The 20,908-nt window shown below is 42.2% G+C and overlaps 1 protein-coding gene across 1 annotated transcript in view; it reads right to left on the bottom strand.

Moving 5' to 3' along the window:
• The window catches only part of KIF18A (kinesin family member 18A), a gene marked incomplete in the record, with an annotated part of 168,537 nt that overhangs the window by 56,237 nt on the left and 91,392 nt on the right, over positions 1–20,908 (bottom strand). The window contains 3 exon segments of the mRNA XM_073604534.1: positions 1,483–1,647; positions 5,373–5,535; positions 17,454–17,560. Coding sequence (XP_073460635.1) covers positions 1,483–1,647; positions 5,373–5,535; positions 17,454–17,560 — 435 coding nt within the window.

Below are 20,908 nucleotides of genomic sequence, written 5' to 3'. Positions count from 1 at the left end.
GGTGGAGCAGGAAAGCAGGGTGTCCTCTACAAGGACCTTCAGGTAAAGCAAGCAGCTGAAGGGGGACTTCCCTCTCACGCCACTTTTACCAGGTTCTATCGCTTCATTGGGGAGCCCAGTAAGTGACTGGTGGCATCCAGTTCCTGAGACACAGTGAGAGGAACTGATGCTGTTCCTCTCACTGTGTGATGTGAAACTGGGAGAGACAAGGATTTGGTCACTTTCGGTTTCACGTTCATGTAAGCAAGTTGTTACCGGCTAGTGAAAGCATCTGATCAAACTGATCTCGATGCTTTGGAAGCCAGGAGAGATCTGGGGTCTAATAGACCCCAGATCTTTCCATAAAGAGGACCTGTCACTGCCCATCTCATCACAAAGGATGTTGCTCACCCCTTGTGATAGCAATAAAGTTGATTTAAAAAAATGTAAAGGTAAAGTGTTAAAAATGTTTTTAATAAAATAATTTCAAAGCTCCAATTCCCCTGTGCCCAAAGGCAAATCATGCGTGCTTATGTAAATGGCTATCACACCACACATGAGGGTATCACCAGAGAGAGAGAGAGCGCAATAATTCCAGCACCAGACGACCTGGCTAACTCTAAAATGGCAACCTGCAAAGGCTTTTAAAGAGTCTCCTATGGAGATTGTTATGCCCCGTACACACGGTCGGACTTTGTTCGGACATTCCGACAACGAAATCCTAGGATTTTTTCCGACGGATGTTGGCTCAGACTTGTCTTGCATACACACGGTCACACAAAGTTGTTGGAAAATCCGATCGTTCTAAACGCGGTGACGTAAAACACGTATGTCGGGACTATAAACGGGCCAGTGGCCAATAGCTTTCATCTCTATTTATTCTGAGCATGCGTGGCACTTTGTGCGTCGGATTTGTGTACACACGATCGGAATTTCCGACAACGGATTTTGTTGTCGGAAAATTTTATATCCTGCTCTCAAACTTTGTGTGTCGGAAAATCCGATAGAAAATGTGTGATGGAGCCCACACACGGTCAGAATTTCCGACAACAAGGTCCTATCACACATTTTCCATCGGAAAATCCGACCGTGTGTACAGGGCATTAGGCACCATTCCACGGGTGTACGCAATTCAAAGCATAAAATCTTGGGTATCTATTTACTCGGCGTAACATCTTTTTTGTTTTACCAAACAAATTGGGTATTATATGTTTGTGTTCACTAAAAATGCATCAAAGTGTATTTTTCACTTAAAAATTAGCGTTTGGTAAAATATGGTGCAACATAAATTGCAACAGCCATTATATCCTCCATGGTCTCTCCTTAAAATATATAATGGTCTAAGTAATTTTTGAGCAACAAAAAGCACATTTTTCTGTGTATGAAAAAAATGTCTGAATTGGCCCTGGCTGGAACTGGTTAAACAAAGGTTTGTAAACCTGTCTAAAAAAAATGCAAGAAACATGACAGGAAAATGCCAGAATTTCTATAAGCAATTATTACCTTTGGGATCTGGTTGTCTGATCCCAACAATTTCATTTCATTTTCCACACGATGGAGCCAATGTGTGTTCTCATCAAATCGTTTCAGTTCTTCCTCCTTTCTCATCTGTAAAAGGTTTTGCTTGGCTTTCAAAGCCTCTAGCCTATGATTCTTCCTATTTGTAGCCTGAAACAAATAATCACATTACAACAGTTTTGAACATACATCATGATAGTCTTCAGTTCTTCGCTATTCTGATGACAGTGAGCTGTGCGGTTGGATCGCCAAGACACAAGCGGGTAAGGCAAGGAGTAGTTACCAACCAGAAATCAACTTTTATTGCCAAGGCTACGGGAAATTGAAAACTGATTGCTATGGTTTACTGCACATCACCACTACCCTGTGCAATGCTTTACTGAATAATCCCAAACCTCACTGATAGGAAAGCTTCTCCCTGGACCGCCTCCCCCATCAGGTGTTCTGGGAATTCCTTCAGGAATGTCACTTGGCTCTCTTCCCGTCACGAAGCTGTTGTCTCTATAGTTACTCTGACATCATCTCAGGTAGGAGAGCGAATTATAAAACATATTAAACAGAAACAGCTGCCAAGCTAAACTCAAGCAAAAATACAGCTTAGCATCGTCAGATGGCAGGTTGCCACTTCACAGGAGTTTACATTTTATTCTGAGCTCAAGATGGCATACAGGTTCATAAAAAAAAGATCAAAATCAAATATGCCAACATATGGTCTTCTCACCAATTCAGACTTCTTTAGCTAAACTTTCAAGAATTACGGCAGTTCAGAGATGCCAACCATATGTCCAATGGAGGAAAATCGCCCTTTTCATTGAAATTTTTCTTGACGTCCATAAAGCACTTCAAAGCCACAATTCCCAACCTTCACATATTTTTCCAATTGGTATACTGGCAAAACCTTAATTTTCTCAGTTACATTTAAAGTGGTAGTAAATCTACTTTTTCATCTTTTACCTACACATATGCCTGTAATAAGACTTACCTGTAAGTACTGTGAAAATCTCCTAAACTTGCACCATTTAGGAGGTATTCAGAGTGCATGCAGCCGGTGATGTCACGGGCGCATGCACTCTAAAGGTCCAGCATACAGTGTCAGACTTTCAGAGCCCGTGCTGTAAACGACGGCTGCCATCGCGTCCCCAGCCACTTATGTAGCCCGGGGGCCGCCTACCCAGAAGGAAGACCAGGTGAAGATGGAAGCCCTCTCAGCTGTGACACCGTGGTGCTGAAGGGCTTAGTTTTAAAGTGTTACTAAACCCAGGACCCTGCATTCACTATGTCTGGTCTCACACAGTACACAGAACATGGAAAGACAATTTTAGTAAACATAAACTGGGGGCAATGTAAGAAGGGGAGGATCTGTGCCTACAAGATCAAAACACCCTTTTTACGCAATGCAGAGGATTAACCCCTTAGATTCCACAGTGAGTATAACAAGCATGCTTTACTGCATTAGAGACTGATTTTACTGTTGTGGGTTTAGGAAAACCTTAAAGTGGCTGTAAACCCACTCTCATCCTTTCTAAAGTACTGCCATAGTGGTTATCTATAAGGATATACATGCCTCCTGCATGTATTCTTACCTGTCATGCAACTCCGCTTTGTTTTGAGCCCTGAAAAATGGCGGATTCTGTGGGAGGGTCTCTTGTCCGGCGCTCGGTGGCCGGAGTCGTGAAGTCAGTAGATTCCCTGCCCGCGGCCCCCCCCCCCCCGCCCAGCCAGGATGAACCCCGCATCAGGGGAGTCTAAAATGCACGCACAGGAGTGACAGAGCGTGTTCTGTGAAGAAGCAGAGCACGCTCATAGACCCATGTCACTCCTGCACATGTGCAAATACACAGCCGTCGCCAGGGGGGATGAGAAGTACACAGAATGCGTCTCTCAAGCTCCTGCATAAGATAAGGAAATCACCTGTCAGTCATAGCAAGGGGGAAGAAACTGACACCTATTTCTGTGTGTCCATTTTTATCTTACTGAAAAAAGATAAGAGGATTGCTCAGAGCTGGATTAACTGTTCGTGGCAAGACTGGGCATAGATGATATGACATGCTATACTCTAAAAGGTACAAGTCTTACTTTAAAAAAAATGTTTTGGGGTTTACATCAACTTTAAGGCAAGTCTCTCCTAATGTACTAGTATACGATGCATACAAGCACATTACGATATTGCCTTGCAGGGGAATTTTTTTTCCCCTTTAACTGCGGTTTATTACCGATTAAAAGAATATGCCTGAAAAAATAATTTACCAGGTTTTGTCACTTTAAAAACACTGCAAGTACAGAAAAATACCTGTTCATGATCTGCCAGAAATCCAGTGATCTCTTACCTAACCGTTTGAGCTCACAATATCTCTGCTGCAATAAAGCCCCAAGCAGTGTTACCCTGCCCAGTTCTCCCCATCTGGACTACAGAAGACTACAGAAGCCAAGTATCTGCTGAAGTGCAGAGACGGTGCTAAAGCATCGCTAACATTGTCTAGAGCCGTTGTACCTGAGTCCTGGTGGTATCAAGGTCCTGTACCATTATTGTTTTGACTGTTGGAGCAAGTACCTTGCGGCTGCCTTCTATGCATTATTTGTTACTACCAATTCACCACATATTAACAGTGCCACCCTCTCTCTTTGGTCTCTGTCCCTTTACTCCTCCTTTGGTACCAGTTGGTTTCACAAACATGCCAAACTAACGGCTTGACACTGGGCTCACATTTCAGCCCCAACAGCTGCAGATTTCAGCTAAATAACAGCACACACAGCTATCCCTGAAAGATGCATCTGCACTATGATAAACAGTGGAGATTCCAATCTTTACAAATGTTCCTGCTTGACTGGTATGCTTTAACTGTATTTAATATAAAGAAAACAAGAGAGACTTCTAGACAATGTCTATATGGCATTAAGCCTTTTAAATTTGTTTAAAGTGCAGAAGCCCCCCTAATACTTACCTGAGCCCCATCTAGATCCAGTGATGTTGTAGCAGTGTCTCAGCTGCCCAGGACTCCCCTCATCATTGGCTGAAACAGCAGGGCAGCGTCATTGGCCCTCACTGCTGTCTAAGTCAGTCTGCCAATGAGAAGAAAAAGGGGGCAGGGGCCGGGGCCACGGCTCCATGTCTGAATGGAGACACTAAGCTGTGACTCGGCTTGGATGCCCCCATAGCAAGCTGCTGGCTGTGGGGGTAGTCAACAGGGAGGAGCCAGGAGCATTGAAGAGGAACCCCGAGAGGAGGAGGATCGGGACTGCTCTGTGCAAAACCACTGCACTGAGCAGGTAAATATAACATGTTTGTTTGTTATTTTCAACTAAAAAAAAAAAAAAAAAAGATTTTACAATCACTTTAAAGTATATGTGAACCCTCACCTTGTAAAACAAACCATTCTGTTAAAAGTAGAAATGAAAGGTGAAACATTTGTGTATACCTATTAAAAAAAAAAAAAAACCTTTTTTAAATATAAGAGATCACATACCCTATGCATTGGCTGCATAAAGAGCTCAGCAAGGTAGGGATGGAGAAACAGCAGCCCACTTGTCTTCCCAGTGAATGGCTCTGCAGGGGTTATGTGTCAGCACAAGTCTGATCATTGGAGGGCAGGCAGAATACCGAGCACAGCCAGAAAACTAACCATGCTGTGCTCTCATGCCTAGTGTAGTGAGCTTTTAACAGTAAAACAGAAACTGGTAGGACCACCAGGGATTTCACACAAAGGAAGCAATACAAAGAGAACAGGATATTTTTTCATACAGGTATATGGTACAGCAGGCACATATCAGGAATATAAAAAGTTGGGTTAGCATATTATTTAATTTTATAGAAGCTACAAAAGCTAAAGTTAAAGAGGTGGAGTATACTTCATGACATTTCTTGAAGAACAACTCACCTTCAATGCTTGCTCTTGAGAGCACAGCATTTGTATCTGGTCAAGGTACTGCCTCTGGTAAATGGACTTCAGTTCACTTTCCTTCAGTTGCATCTCCAAGTGGCAATAGGCAGCCCTTATTTCCTCTCTGTTGCTAAATAGAGAGTGAAGAATCTCTTTAAACCTGGAATAACAAAGGCAAATGAGATGTTAGTCAAATCCACTATATTACAATTGCATTTAGTCAAAGGTAAAACAGTTGAATCACCAACTAGTTTATTAGATCTCTAGGTGAGATTGTTGCACCTTGCACCATTCTCACCTTGGAGAGAATGTTCATCAGCTACAGCAATTATTAATTACAGAAGTCGGCCTCATTTAGAGTTTGCTTCACTGTACATTATGGAGAAATGTTGCAAGATTTGCAAAACTGATGCATCAATAGGAGGCAAATTAACACCTAGTAACATGCTAGTGGAGAAATCTTGCCATTTAAATATCCAGGAAACAATTTAAAATCACCAAAATCAACTGACAAGTAAAATCTCAGTTTGAGGTTAAATTCTTTTGAAAGGAATAAAACTCATGCAGAATATCTGCCCCTTAAATCTAAGGCCCCTTTCATACTGAGGCACTTCTAAACTGCCAGTAAAACACTGAGCGCTTTTGAAGAGCCTTCCATTTCGTTTTTTCACCGCACTGCCCCAGCGTGAAAGCATTCATTGACTTTGATGAAAATAGGTTTTCGTGAGCTTTTCAGTCGCTTTTTTTTTTTAGCGTGAAAGGGGTCTTAAAGTAGATGTACCAGACACTTTCCTGGTCAGCGCCAATAGTAAGCAACAGGTCAGGAAGCTATTCAGTACTTGCACGTGGACCACTCTACTTGTTTACACCAGAGTTGAAGATCTTTGTAAAGTTGGGTAACTAGAATCAAAGGCTTGCTCCAAAACTGTTTACATGGTTTGCTTGCATTTAGGCATCTCATGTATATATATATATATATATATATATATATATATATATATATAGCTTTTTTTCAGGGGGAACTTGAAAAACCCCTGGCTCAGAACCTTTGGTGCCTGCTCCCCACAATCACTTGTAAACACAGAAGTCTGGTTTCTGTGTTTACAAGTGACAGCTCTGCACTCTGTATGTAATGAAATCCTGGTATTTAAGACCCTCCTACTGTTTTCATGAAATTTGACTGAACAAACCCACTATTTGATATGATTTGGAGGGTGTGTAGGGGGAGGGGTTTTGTGGGGCCGTGGTCAAGTTCCAGCACCTATTGTTTGAGAAAAAAAGCCCTGTATATCTCTCTCTCTATCTCTCTCTATAGATAGAGATATATATCTATCTATATCTATCTATATCTATCTATCCACACACACACATATACACACACATATATACATAGAGTGCTCAGCATAAATGTACACCCCAACAAAAGTTGTCAGAAAACCTTTACTTTCCTTTCAAAATCAACATTTTCTATGGGACACTATATTACAAAACACACCCACAAATCCGGCTGATTACAACCAAGATTTTTTTTAATTTGCACACACAAAAAAGTATTTTTCCTAACAAATTCATTTAAGACCATGTTGCAAAAATAAATACACCACAATCAAAGTCTTAAGAACAATGCTAAATTTTAGACAACAAAATCCTAAATAGGCCCCTTTCACACAGGGCTTTTGACGGACTTAGCTTGCTCAGCGGGGAATCGATCCGTTGATCTCCGCTGAGCAGGTAGATGACAGGTCCGTCTTCGCTCACTGTGTAGAGACGGACCTGTCAGAGCCCTGCTGTCCTCTATGGGAGATTGCATGAAAACAGATCTGCCTGTCCGTTTTCATCCGATCCAATTGACAAATGGCAAATAGGGTTTCCATCTGTCTGGATATGGCGGACCGGACATGTCACCGCCGACAACGGTCGCTCCATAGAGGTGAATGGAGCGGTCTGATTAGGTCCACCTGAAAAACAGACAGGCAAACCTGATCGGATAGCATGTGTGAAAGGGGCCTTAACAATAATTCAACTACAGGCGAGTCTAACTAAACAGATATCCAGCAGACAGTCGATTATAAAAGGGTGTTGCCTAAAGAAAACACCTTCCCAATTTATGCTGTCAGCAATAGCACCACATGGAAGAGAAATGTCACAAGACCTGAATGATACAATAATTCAGCAAAGATGGAACTGCAACCACATCACAGAGATGTCCAGGTCATCCACGGAAGTTAATACCTCCACAGGAGGGATTTTATATAAAGTGAAGGCCAGAAAATCAAGTCCTGATAGATCACTTCATGTTGGCCCCTTATGCAGGTATAGCTATGCAAAACATTTAAAATAAGTGCCTATACTGTTTAAAACCAAGTATTGCACTAAAGAGTCACTGGACTAAAGGCTGATCAGCTGACAGCTTTAACATTTACTGTTGCTGAATGGAGAAGAAACCAACAGGAATGACACAGACTATGCTGAGGGAACACAACTTAGGGAGGGAAAAGAGAAAAAGCAGGAGAGGTGACAAGACAAACACTGTTGCCAGGGAATCACAAGTTAGTGTTGGTTCACACTTTGCGGTGTGGGAACCGCATGCAAATTTGAACAGGGATCGCACAGCATTCACATGAGATTCTTCAGCAGAGTGATTTGAGACACTATTCTAAATGGCTCAAATTACACTGAATCCGCACCAAAAATATGCAGGACCCATTTTTTTGGCCGCACCAGAATCGGATTGCATTGGTGTTCACACCCATGCGATCCCATTCTGCAAAGTGCACTGCATTTTGCAAATCGATTATGGGGGTGTCATTACACCCCTTACACACCCACAGCGGTTCGCATGAACGGGGTGCGATTTGGATGCAGTGCAGAATCTCCAAAGGATTTGTAGTGAATTCGCACTGCATCAGTGTCAAACATACAAGGATAGTGTCCCATCTTATCTCCCTGATATTCTCTCCCTTTTCCCTCATAGCATCCTGTGAACTTCAGCCCTGTAAAGCCTGGTACATACGTAAAGTCTTTTTCACTTAATCCAGCGGGCTGAATGAAAAAAAAAAAAAAACCTGATAGCTCATCGTACTAACACACGCGTTGTTTGTGCGCCAATCTCTCCCAATTCCAATGCAGTGTTACAGTCCACATATCCATTCAAGATCACAAATATTGTCGATTTCAGATAAGCCTTCTGGAACTCTCAGCTGGAGATGGTTAAGCCTCCCATAGATATGTTCATTAGCTGACTCTAAGGCTGTGAGATGAGGTTCCTGTGTAGCGAATATATCTACAGCAGCTAGTTTAGCCTCATTGGTGGTCACTTGCTGTTTAATGGCATCCACCTTCCTTTACAGAGAAGCTTTTATTCTCGATGGCCATTACTCAAGCTCCTAACTTGTGAGCAGTATGGTTAATCTTGTTTGTATGTCTCTGAGAGCCTGCAGCTAATAAAGCTTTCAAGGAATCAGAATGTGTGGGGAAATGAAGAGCACTCAGGGCAGGAGGAGGGATAGAAAATCTACCCTGGCATCCCCAACTGTGAGGCAGGTAGTCCATTTTCACTCCTTACCCAGTTGTTGTGGTCCCCCCTTTGGGGATGAAGAAAGAGAGCACCATATTGGACTTCGGCTGAGAAGATGATGTGGCTGCAGCCGACAGGTCAAAGAAGAGCTGTAATTTAGCAGTATGGCCAACGTGGATGAGACTCTGTGATTTCTGTCATCAGGGCATGGGGAAGGAACACAGCGGGGACTCCTGGTAGAATAGCAAATAGCGTCCTAAGCAGCCCGGAGCTCAGATTTGTATGTTTGGATGGGTCTGCATTCAGCCATGTCCCCGTCATCCTTCCTTTCTAACTTCCCCTAAGACATAATCAAGGCTGAAATTGCACACATTTTAAATTAGAAAGTAGGGCTGCAACTAACGATCATTTCCATAATCGATTAGTTGGTCGATTATTTTTTCGATTTATCGGTTAATAACCTTTAAAAAAAAAAAGTGTGGCGTATAATTTAGTTAATATGTAAAGTTTAAAAAAAATGTATTCTTAAATAAATAAATGTATTCTTATTCCTAAATATCTCTATGCAGCGGTAAATATAAATAACCAACTATATGGTTAGGGAGCAAAATATCTAATCCACTCTGTGAATAACAGAAAGAAGAGATATACTGTACTGTATATACTATTAGAGGAGATATACTCTATAAACTGTTAGAGAAGAGATATGCTGTACATACTATTAAAGGGTGAATCTGATAAATATCATCAGACTCAGAGATCAAATGTCTTCCTTCAAAAAAAAAAAATTTTCATTTTAAGAACGTTCGTTCGATTTTCTAATCGTTAGTGGGGGTCAAGTCGACATTCATTTTCAACCACAGTGACGGGAAAATTTGGAAATAGAAAACTTCTTGGTCAAAGGAATTTTCAGACAGTGTATGTGGTTTTCGTTCAGAAATTACATTCATTTTAAAAACAGAATGTTAAAAACAAGTGAAAATTTCAAACAACATTCTTTCATTCAGCGAATGTACAAAGATTTTTCATCTGAATATTCTCGTCTGAAAATTGATCGGTGCGGCCAGAATAAGGCTCGGTACACACCTAGGCAGTTTGCTTTTGATCTGTTTCTGCAGTGCTTTTTGCTGTGCGTTTTGATTTTTGCGCACGTGATTTTGCGGCGATTTGCGTTTTTGCATTTTTTTGGCCAATTTGTTGTTGGGCAGATTAAAAAACAAATTGCTGCAAAAACGCATTAAATGCTTTTCTGCAGCTTCTCCATTGAAGTATATTGAACCAAAAAAAGCAGTTTTTGCGTTAAAAAAAGTCCCCGACCCTTTCCAAATACGCAGCGGCTGAAAAAAGCATAGATGTGAACGTGTCCAATGGGAAACCATGTTAATGAACTGCAGTGCGCTTCTGCAAAAAAGCACCAAAAAACACATAGATGTGAACCAGATCTAAGACGTTTAGTAACATAATGGGGTTAAAAAAATAAAATTATCCCTTTATAGTAAAAAAAAGCAGATAATCACTACTGTAAGGGGTTCATTTTTTTTACTGTAGAACTGTGAAAGTAACATCTACAGTAGCGATTATTTGCTCTTTTTGTACTATAAAGGGCTAATTTTAGTTTTTTTTAACCCCATTATGTTACTGGCCGATTAATCGATTATGAAAATAGTAATCGATTAATTTCATAATCGATTAGTTGTCGATTAATCGATTAGTTGTTTCAGCCCTATTAGAAAGTGACAGATTTTAAAACCTAGGAGAGGTGTGGAGGTTCTAATAAGGAAGTGACTGCTCTCGGTTTCAACAAAATGGTGGCCTCCAACAAGAAAAAACAGGAGCAATGCTGGAGGCAATTTAAAGCACACACCAATTTTGGTAGCATAATTATTAATGTGGAAATATGTTCTTTTGTTAAGGAACATGAATGGTTATCAAACGGTTATGGGTAAAGTTCAGCTTTAACTTGCTCCCCTCAACAAATTTTTGTTGCTTTTCTCTGGTGCTGCACTATATTTTCACTCCATTTTTCAAGTTTTATGTACATTGCTCTTTACTGCTCATTTATGTTTTGTTTATTTTCCCCTAATCAGTCCTCTCCCTTCTGTAGGCCATTCATGAAATCTCTACAAAGGCCCTGACAAAATGGTGCCCATAATTCATAGTTGTGGATTCTTAGCTTACCCTAGCATTAGCATAGAGAGTTGTTCAAGATTAGAACAGTGTGCCAACTACAGAGGATGTCTTTCTACCAGGCATCATTCATGGAGTTTGTGAGCATTTACGATAGTGAAGCATAATGGTCATAAGCCTATGTTAAGGTCAGCTAAGATCCATAACAGCAAAAGCCTTAAGCACTAACAAAGAAAGAAAATTGAATGACAGAAGGTAGGAAGATAGCCAGGGGACAAGTCATCCCTTAGCTTGGGACTATGGGTGGACCCAGGACCGAAGTCTAAGGCTGGGTTGACACTGGATACCGATGCTGCTCCCATCAGGGGTCCTGTGTGTCCTGGTTCACCGATTCAGGTCTGATTTCAGCCCGAATTTTGGGCTGAATGTGGACCTGAAATGGACCAAAAGACGCACAGGGCTCCTGTGCAAATTCGCACTGGAATAGCATCAGTGATATATGAACCGGCTCCATAGAGAGAGAGTCACATTCTCCTGCTATTGCGAATTGGATGTGGGGATCCCGCATCCAATTCGCAATAGTGTGAACCCAGCCTAAGAAACCTTGCCATAGAGAAAAATCACTGGAGTACAATATTCCCCCCCTCCCCCATTACCTTTTTAAAATAATGTTCCAAGTCACCTAATGGTTTGGTAGGAAAATGTTAACCCCAAAACTTTGTTAGACAGATCACATTTCTCAAAGATTTGACTTTCAGGCACTGCAACACAAACATCATGCAAAATCGCAAACAAATACATGTGTAAAAAATAACTTCACTTTCTATATTTTCCTCTAAATCGGCTTTTCAGAAAGGTGGGAAAATGCAGAGCAAACCCACAACAAGGTGCAGTTTATGTAGTGTCTTCTCGGAATCAGAATAAAAACAGGCAGCTTGGTGTTTCAGTAAGATGAGGCAGATTGGTGTGTTACTCAGAAGCCTGGGGATACATCTGAACTGCTAAGATCCCAGCTGTGCTTCTCTGTTAATGTGCAACAGTAGGTTTTAATGAAAACTGTAGCCTGTTCCTGTAATGCTCAGTGCATTCCCTCTTACGTGGATGATGATGCTGTTCTGCTAAATTTTTAATACAAAAGAGTCTGCAGCACTCCGAAAGCTTATGTTAAGCGTGCCCTGAGCAAAAGTCAGTGTAATTTTTCATTCACACAGCAGTGCTACTACAAATAATTAAAGGGTCTCTTACCCTCATATTTTAACTGCGAATTTGCTACAAATACAAAAATAATTATAATATTATATACACACACACATTACTGTATATATATATATATATATATATATATATATATATATATATATATATATATATATATATAGAGAGAGAGAGAGAGAGAGAGAGAGAGAGAGAGAGAGAGAGAGAGAGAGAGAGAGAGAGAGAGAGAGAGAGAGAGAGAGAGAGAGAGAGAGAGAGATAGATATATATATATATATACACACACACACACACATACACAGTATCTCACAAAACAAATGTGAGTACACCCCTCACATTTTTGTAAATATTTTATTATATCTTTTCATGTGGCAAAACAGAAGAAATTACACTTTGCTACAATGTAAAGTAGTGAGTGTACAGCTTGTATAACAGTGTAAATTTGCTGTGCCCTCAAAATAACTCAACACACAGCCATTAATGTCTAAATCGGTGGCAACAAAAGTGAGTACACCTATAAGTGAAAATGTCCAAATTGGGCCCAAAGTGTCAATATTTTCTGTGGCCACCATTATTTTCCAGCATTGCCTTAACCCTCTTGGGCATGGAGTTCACCAGAGCTTCAAAGGTTGCTACTGGAGTCCTCTTCCACTCCTCCATGACGACATCACAGAGCTGGTGGATGTTAGAGACCTTGCCCTTCTCCACCTTCCGTTTGAGGACGCCTCACAGATACTCAATAGGGTTTAGGTCTGAAGACATACTTGGCCAGTCCATCATCTTTACCCTCAGCTTCTTCAAGGCAGTGGTCGTCTTGGAGTTGTGTTTGGGTTGTTATGTTGGAATATTGCCCTGCAGCCCAGTCTCCGAAGGGAGGAGATCATGCTCTGCTTCAGTATGTCACAGTACATGTTGGCATTCATGGTTCCTCAATGAACTGTAGCTCCCCAGTCCCGGCAGCACTCATGCAGCCTCAGACCATGACACTCCCACCAACATGCTTGACTGTAGGCTAGACACACCTGTCTTTGTAATCCATTCCTCACCTGGTTGCCACCACACACGCTTGACACCATCTGAACCAAATAAGTTTATCTTGGTCTCATCAGACCACAGGACATGGTTCCAGGAATCCATGTCCTTAGTCTGCTTGTCTTCAGCAAACTGTTTGCGGGCTTTCTTGTACATCATCTTTAGAAGAGGCTTCCTTCTGAGACGACAGCCACGCAGGCCAATTTGTTGCAATGTGCGGTATGGTCTGAGCACTGACAGGCTGACCCCCCCACCCCTTCAACCTCTGCAGAACTCGTACGTCTATTTCCAAAAGACAACCTCTGGATATGACGCTGATCACATGCACTCAACTCCTTTGGTCGACCATGGCGAGGCCTGTTCTGAGTGGAACCTGTCCTGTTAAACCGCTCTATGGTCTTGGCCACCGTGCTGCAGCTCAGTTTCAGGGTCTTGGCGATTTTCTTATAGCCTAGGCCATCTTTATGTAGAACAATTCTTTTTTTCAGATCCTCAGAGTTCTTTGCCATGATATGCCATGTTGAACTTCCAGTGACCAGTATGAAAGTGTGAGAGCAACACCACCAAATTTAACACAATGCTCCCCATTCACACCTGAGACCTTGAAGCACTAGTGAATCGCATGACCCCGGGGAGGGAAAATGGCTAATTGGGCCCAATTTGGACATTTTCACGTAAGGGTGTACTCACTTTTGTTGCCAGCGGTTTAGACATTAATGGCTGTGTGTTGAGTTATTTTGAGGGGACAGCAAATTTACACTGTTATACAAGCTGTACACTCACTAATTTACATTGTAGCAAAGTGTAATTTCTTCAGTGTTGTCTCATGAAAAGATATAATAAAATATTTCCAAAAATATGAGGGGTGTACTCACTTTTGTGAGATACTGTGTGTGTATATATATATATATATATATATATATATATATATACACACATACACACACACACACACACACACATAGTATATATTGGATGTTTGACTCTTCTGTACAATTCTTTTCTTGGAGTACATAACAGGACCCAGAGGAGTTAATATACATTGCCACTAAGGTTATGCCTGCCACCTTCCCCTGAATAGGCACAAAACTCAGTTTTGTAGCAGGCAATAAAGAACAGAAAGGGGGGGGGGGGAATCCCTGTAGGTTCCTGTGATGTACTCCATTATGAGGATTTACAAGTAAACCAAAAATACTTATTTCTTAAACCATACATCACAGGACACAAGAGGAATTAATAGTTATGAATGCTTGGCATTTCCCAAGGCACTGAACATGGTGGCCAACACAGAAACAAGGCCAACATGCCCAAAACAGAAGAGGGGGAAGCCCATTACAGAGCCACCTGCAAGACCGACCATCCACCAAAACTGGCACCCCCAAAGGTGTACACATTTACCTGGGAGAACTTTATAAATGTGTGAAGAAAAGCCCAGGTGGCAGACTTACAAACATGAACAGAAGCGTGATGATGAATAGCCCAGAAAGCACCAATACGCTGGTGAATTGAGTAGTCTGACCCATGCAAGGATCCTTAGGCAGAACAAACAGGGAATCAGACTAGCAAATGAAGCTGTACAGACAACATATGTTCAAGCAGTTTGTTTATCATCCCAGGACTGAAGAATCTTTTCCTTAGGATGTTCAGGGTACAGAAAAGAAAAAACACAATGTTGAGGTAGGAAAGAGGACTGAACGCCATCTTATCTTGGTCAACTTGCAGGAAGGAACAGCCAGTTCTGATACCCTGAGTGCGAATGGCAACCAAAAAGATAACCTATCAGGGATGGAACTTATGAGCCCCATACCATGTGAAATAGGCCTTCCATCTATGATGGTACTCCTTCCTGGAGGTTTACTTTCTAGCTTTAAAGCGGGAGTAAACCACAGTTGATGGAAAAAAAAAAAGAAAACCCTGCAAGGCAAAGTGATAATGTGCTAGTATGCATCGCGTATTATGAAAGACTTGCCTTAGAACGAAGCCCTCCAGCTCCATGCTGTCACCGCTGTGAGGGCTTCCATCTACCCCTGATCTTCCTTCTGGGTTTGCATCCTCGGGCTACACGAGTGGCTAGGGGTGCTTTGATGTCAATCCCACACATGCACGAGGGAGCCACCGTTTGCAACACAGGCTCTGCAGGTCCAGCACTGTATGCCAGACCTTCAGATCACATGCGCCAGTGACGTCACCGGCTGCATGCACTCTGAATATCTCCTAAACTGTGCGAGTTTAGGAGATATTCATAGTACCTACAGGTAAGCCTTACTTTAGGCCTGCATGGATGTACAAGTGGTAGAACATAGTTTACTACCACTTAAACACTTTTCCCCTACAAGTAAGCACCAAAAATATCTTCTAAACTTGCAGATTAGGAAAGATTCACAATGGCTCCAGCTGATGACGTCACTGCTGCGCGGTCTGCTCTGCATTCAGGAAGACTGGGCAAATACAGAAATGCCGGGAACAGAGACACAGTGACAGCTCAGCGCTGGAGGGCTCTGTTTGGAAGGTACATTTGTCATATTGTGCTACCGGTAGTATGTGGACCAGATTAAGTCTACTTCATCTTGAGCAACGTGACTTCTCCACCTTAGAGGATTTAAGCCACAGTTGTGGCATTGTCCAACTGCAGCCTGATGGGAAGATCCCAAAGGTGGACAAAACCAGTGTAGCAGAGCCAGTTAAATTGCCCCTTGAGGAGGATCACTGCCCTGAACCTGTATGGCACCCTGCTAGCAAGGTCACCAGGAACACTGTACACCAGAGATCGCTGCCCGCACCTATCGGCAGATATTAGAGGCCACCCCTGCATGAGGGGTCTGGGTACAGTTCCCCTTGGCTTGCTAGCAGTAGCGACCAATTTGGATTAAGCCCACCTGTGCACCACCTGGGAAATAAGGAACAGACCAAGAATTATAGGAACAGAGTCCACGAAATTTTCTGAAAGACACAGCAAGACTCATCCATCACCTTAGTACACTAGCTAAAACCTTAGATTTTTCTAAGCTGGGAGGGGTTATGCCTCAGTGGGGATTCCTGCTAGTGGCCAGTCTGCATTTAACCCATGTAGTCATGTATATTAAAGTGAAATTAAAAAGGCATAGTTTTTAAGACAGAATAAACCCTATTGGTCTCTTCTTTAAGAACGGTTTCTCCCCTGTGAGCATTTGCGTACACAGAGCCACTCATGTGCACCTGTGTACTTCATCGATACAGCTATACTGTGGCACTGGGAGTTCTGTGAATATGCGTTGGAGGGATGTAATCATGGCCCAATCAATTTAGTGGCTGAAGTGATGGAACCCAAAAGGAAACCAGGGAGAAGATAGTGACCAACGTGAGAACTGACATGGCAGAACTGGAGGGGATCACTCGCCCGGTAAAACTGCTATAATGTGCCAATATGTTGTGTTGTGCACATTAGTGTATAATGGGTAAAGTTTCCTGATCTGTATTTATAAGAGATTAAATGGCTGGAAGATGGAGCAGAGCTGCTTTGAAAATGACTTATGTGCATCTGCTATGAACTTTGGAAATAAATTGCTCCACAGTACCTGCAGTGTGAAGTCAATGAGGATTTGTATTCAAGCTCATTTACTGCTTGTTAGGCGGTACTAAACCCCAAAGCAATTATTTCTTATATTGTAGCTTACCAATTCTTCAATGTGATAGGTATATTTGTTTTGTATTTTAGGTTTTTCTTTTATTTTTACATAGTGATCTGGCCAGTAAGTGTTTGTTTTCAACAGAACAAGCTCTCCTGCAAATGTAGCAATGTTGAAACAAACCAACCGTTAATTTATGTAAAACCGTCATCTCAAAAGAAAACAAAACTGCTTGTGTAACTGCAGTGTGAGCTAGAGTTTGGCTTCAATTTGTTAGTGTAAATCTAAACCTGATAATCCATCTAACACTCTCCTCGCCCCCAGATGGACAATGCTGCTGTCTGACGTGCCCCTTCATCCAAAGTGGGGGCACTCTAATATAGAAGATGTGTTACTGGCCAGATCATCAGTTGAAAACAGAGCGAAACAAAGCCTAAAAAAGAAAATGAATAAAGCATCAAATAATTGGTTAGCTACATTATTGTTCATACAACTACATAGGTTTCCTCTTCTGATTAAAAAAAGGAAAAACTTCTTTTGAGAAATTTGTGGGAAAGCCAGCTGATGAGAACATGTATTTACCTCTTAGTTTCGGGCCGTTCCTGTCTCGCAAGCAGTGCATTGTGCTTAGGTTGTTCGCAAACCTTTTGCTCCTCATAGGTCTTCAACTTCTCTTTCAACATTGCAATCTAAAAAAAAAAAAAAAAAAAAATCTAAATTTTTTCAGTACCTTAAGCTCCTAAATTGTGAGACTTGGATTCTGCAAATTGCTCATCATGGTTATAGTAAAAAAACTGGATCATTTTTATATATCTGCAAGAATCAGATTATCATCACCATATTTGGTAATCATTATGGGCACTTTCACACCTAGATAACACCCCTGAACAACTGCTTAGCGGTTTCAAAGTAACGGAACTTAATTTGCCAAATCTATTAATGCAGATACCTGTAGATGACAATAGTGTTAAGTTAGGCATCTTGTGTTATTAATATGTATATCCATTTAATAAATACACTCGTGTATAGATCAGTCAGAGGAATCTTAACCACTTCACGAACGCCCTATAACAATTTTATGGCTACAGGGCGGCCACTGTGCGCAGGATCACACACACGATCCTGCACTTCTGGGTAGTGGGGGCATGAGTGCGCACCGCCGGCAGCTTGCTCCCGCTGTGATTATGCACAGCAGGAGCTGATCGGTGGACTTCATGTCTGCCGGCACCCGCCAATCATTCAGTACACAGGCAGAAAGGCAGCCTACCTATGTTATCAAGGCAGATTGCCATTCTGTCAGTTCCTGCTTTGCAGGAACACAGGATCCATGCCTTCGCCTAGTAAAAGCACCTCTCACAGTACAGAAGATCAATAGCTAGGCAGTGTTAACCCCTTCCAAGCCAATGTTGTTAGTACAGTGTCAGTACATATTTTTAGCACTGATCACTGTATTAGTGTCACTGGTCCCACCCAAAAAAGTGTCAAAAATGTCAGTGTCCTATTTGTTTGCATCAGTCCTGCTATAAGTTACTAGTGAAAAACAACTAAAAATAAAATATATCCCATAGTTTGTAGACGCTATAACTTTTGCGCAAACCAATCAATTTTGTTGTTTATAGCGCAAAATCTATAAAACGCAGGCGGTGATCAAATACCATCAAAAGAAAATTGCAAGTTAGACTTACCGGTAACTTGTTTTCCAATAGGCTTTCAGGACAGCACCCGAGAGATCATGGCTCCTCCTCCCACAGGAAACACCTCATCAATTAAGTCTTTAAATTGGAGCCCTCCACGTTGCCTCATCAGTTGTTTGTAGAGAACTCCAGCCCCAGCTGCAACACATAAGCGACAGTTATATCATAGTATTACAGCATTAACATAAAAAAAGGGCGGGTTACTGCTGTCCTGAAAGCCTATTGGAAAACAAGTTACCGGTAAGTCTAACTTGCAATTTTCCAAAACGTCTTTCAGGACAGCACCCGAGAGGATAATCAAGACTTACTCCATTTAGGGTGGGACAACAGCCTGTAAGACTTTCCTTCCAAAAGCCTGGTCCCCAGCCGTCATGAGGTCTAACCTATAATGACGGGCAAAGGTTGTCAGACTTGTCCAAGTAGCTGCCTTACAGATTTGTTCGGGGGTGGCGCCAGCTTTTTCTGCCCAACTCACCGCCGAAGCTTTTGTAGAATGAGCCCGGACATTCATTGGACTCTCTTGACCTGTAAGGGAATAGGCTTCTGAGATAGCCATTCTCAACCATCTGGCAATGGTTCCTCTAGAAGCTTATCTTCCTTTTTTATTACCGGAAAATAAAACAAATAGAGCATCTGAACATCTAAAGTCTTTAGTGTTTTCCAAGTAACTCAAGACTGCTCTTTTAACATCCAGGGTATGGAATTCTTCTTCCTTCTTACACGATGGATTAGAACAAAAGGTAGGAAGTATTATTTCCTGAGTTCGATTCTGGATCGAAGCGACTTTTGGCAAAAAATTAGGATCCGTCTTCAGAACAATTCGGTCTGAAAAAATGGAAAAGAAAGGCTCCCTGATTGATAAGGCTTGCAGCTCACTGACTCTTCGAGCTGTTGTAACAGCCACTAAAAAAACTGTTTTCAAAGTAATTAATTTCAGGGAGGCTAAATTCATGGGTTCAAAAGGTTCCTTGGTCAGGGCCTGTAGAACAACCGATAAGTCCCATGCTGGACAGCTTTTGATTACCACTGGTCTAGACCGGGTAAGAGCTTTGAAGAATCTTATTACTAGGGGTTCTGATGAAATGGATTTTTCCAGGAATACCCCCAGCGCAGCAACTTGAACCTTGATGGTGCTGACCGCTAGGCCCTTGTCCGCCCCTTCTTGCAGGAACTCAAGAACAGAAGTTTGTTTTGGTGATCTGTCAGATGCTGTGCACCAGGAGTTGAAGATTTTCTAAACTTTGGAATATATTGCTCTTGTAACCTTCTTTCTACTGGATAGGAGGGTAGCTACCAACCTATCCGCGAAACCTTTTCTCTTCAAGAGCTGTTCCTCAGTAGCCAGGCCGTGAGCTTTAGTTTTGCTACTTCCTGGTGAAGCAGAGGACCTTGTAACAGAAGGTCTTTTCTTAACGGAAGGTGCCAGTATGGTTTTAGTTGCATCTGAAGAAGGGATGAAAACCAAGGCCTTTTTGGCCAGAAGGGAGTGATGAGGAACACGGTTGTATCCTCCTTCCTGATTTTTGCTATGACCCGAGGGATAAGCTGAAACGGGGGGAATGCGTAACAGAGGTGAAATTTCCAATCGTGCGCCAGAGCATCCACTCCCAGTGATGCCTCGTTCCTGTTCAGGGAGAAGAAGCGAGACATTTGCGAGTTTTCCTGGGTGGCAAAGAGATCCACTCTTGGGCGCCCCCATTTCTGCACTATTAAATGGAAGACTTCTGGATTCAATTGCCACTCCGCTTCCAATATCTGGTTCCTGCTTAGGAAGTCCGCTACTCTGTTTAGGGTCTCTTTTAAATGGACCGCGGATAAGGATAGAGTATGGAGCTCTGCCCAACTCAGAATGCCTTTTGCCAGGCTTTGCAGAACTTTGCTTCTGGTTCCTCCCTGTCTTTTTATGTAAGCCACCGCTGTGGCGTTGTCTGACAGGATCTGAGTATGCTGCCCCTGGACTTCTTTCACAAAGGTCAGTAAGGCCATCTCTATAGATTTTAGTTCCCTCCAATTTGAGGACCTCAGTGCATCTTTTGTGGCCCACGAGCCCTGGGCCCACCGGCCGCTCATATGAGCCCCCCAACCCCAGGAACTGGCATCGGTTGTCAACCTCACCTGGGTTGGGAAGGACCATAACAGACCCTCTGAATACCTTGTCTGGTTCTTCCACCACCAAAGACTTCTTTTTACTGAAGTAGGGATCTTCACTAATGGATCTAGTGAATCCTGCTGGTGATTCCAGGTTTTTAACAGGAAACTTTGCAGAGGTCTGAAGTGGAACTTTGCCCACTGGGTGGCCGGTATGGAAGAGGTCAGGGTTCCCAATGCTGACATGACCTTCCT

This window comes from Aquarana catesbeiana, linkage group LG11 (genome assembly GCF_042186555.1).
Source record: "Aquarana catesbeiana isolate 2022-GZ linkage group LG11, ASM4218655v1, whole genome shotgun sequence".
In the NCBI taxonomy this organism is placed as follows: domain Eukaryota; kingdom Metazoa; phylum Chordata; class Amphibia; order Anura; family Ranidae; genus Aquarana; species Aquarana catesbeiana.
The sequence above is the reverse complement of the archived record's forward strand: the minus strand, read 5'-3'. Positions and strand labels throughout refer to the sequence as shown.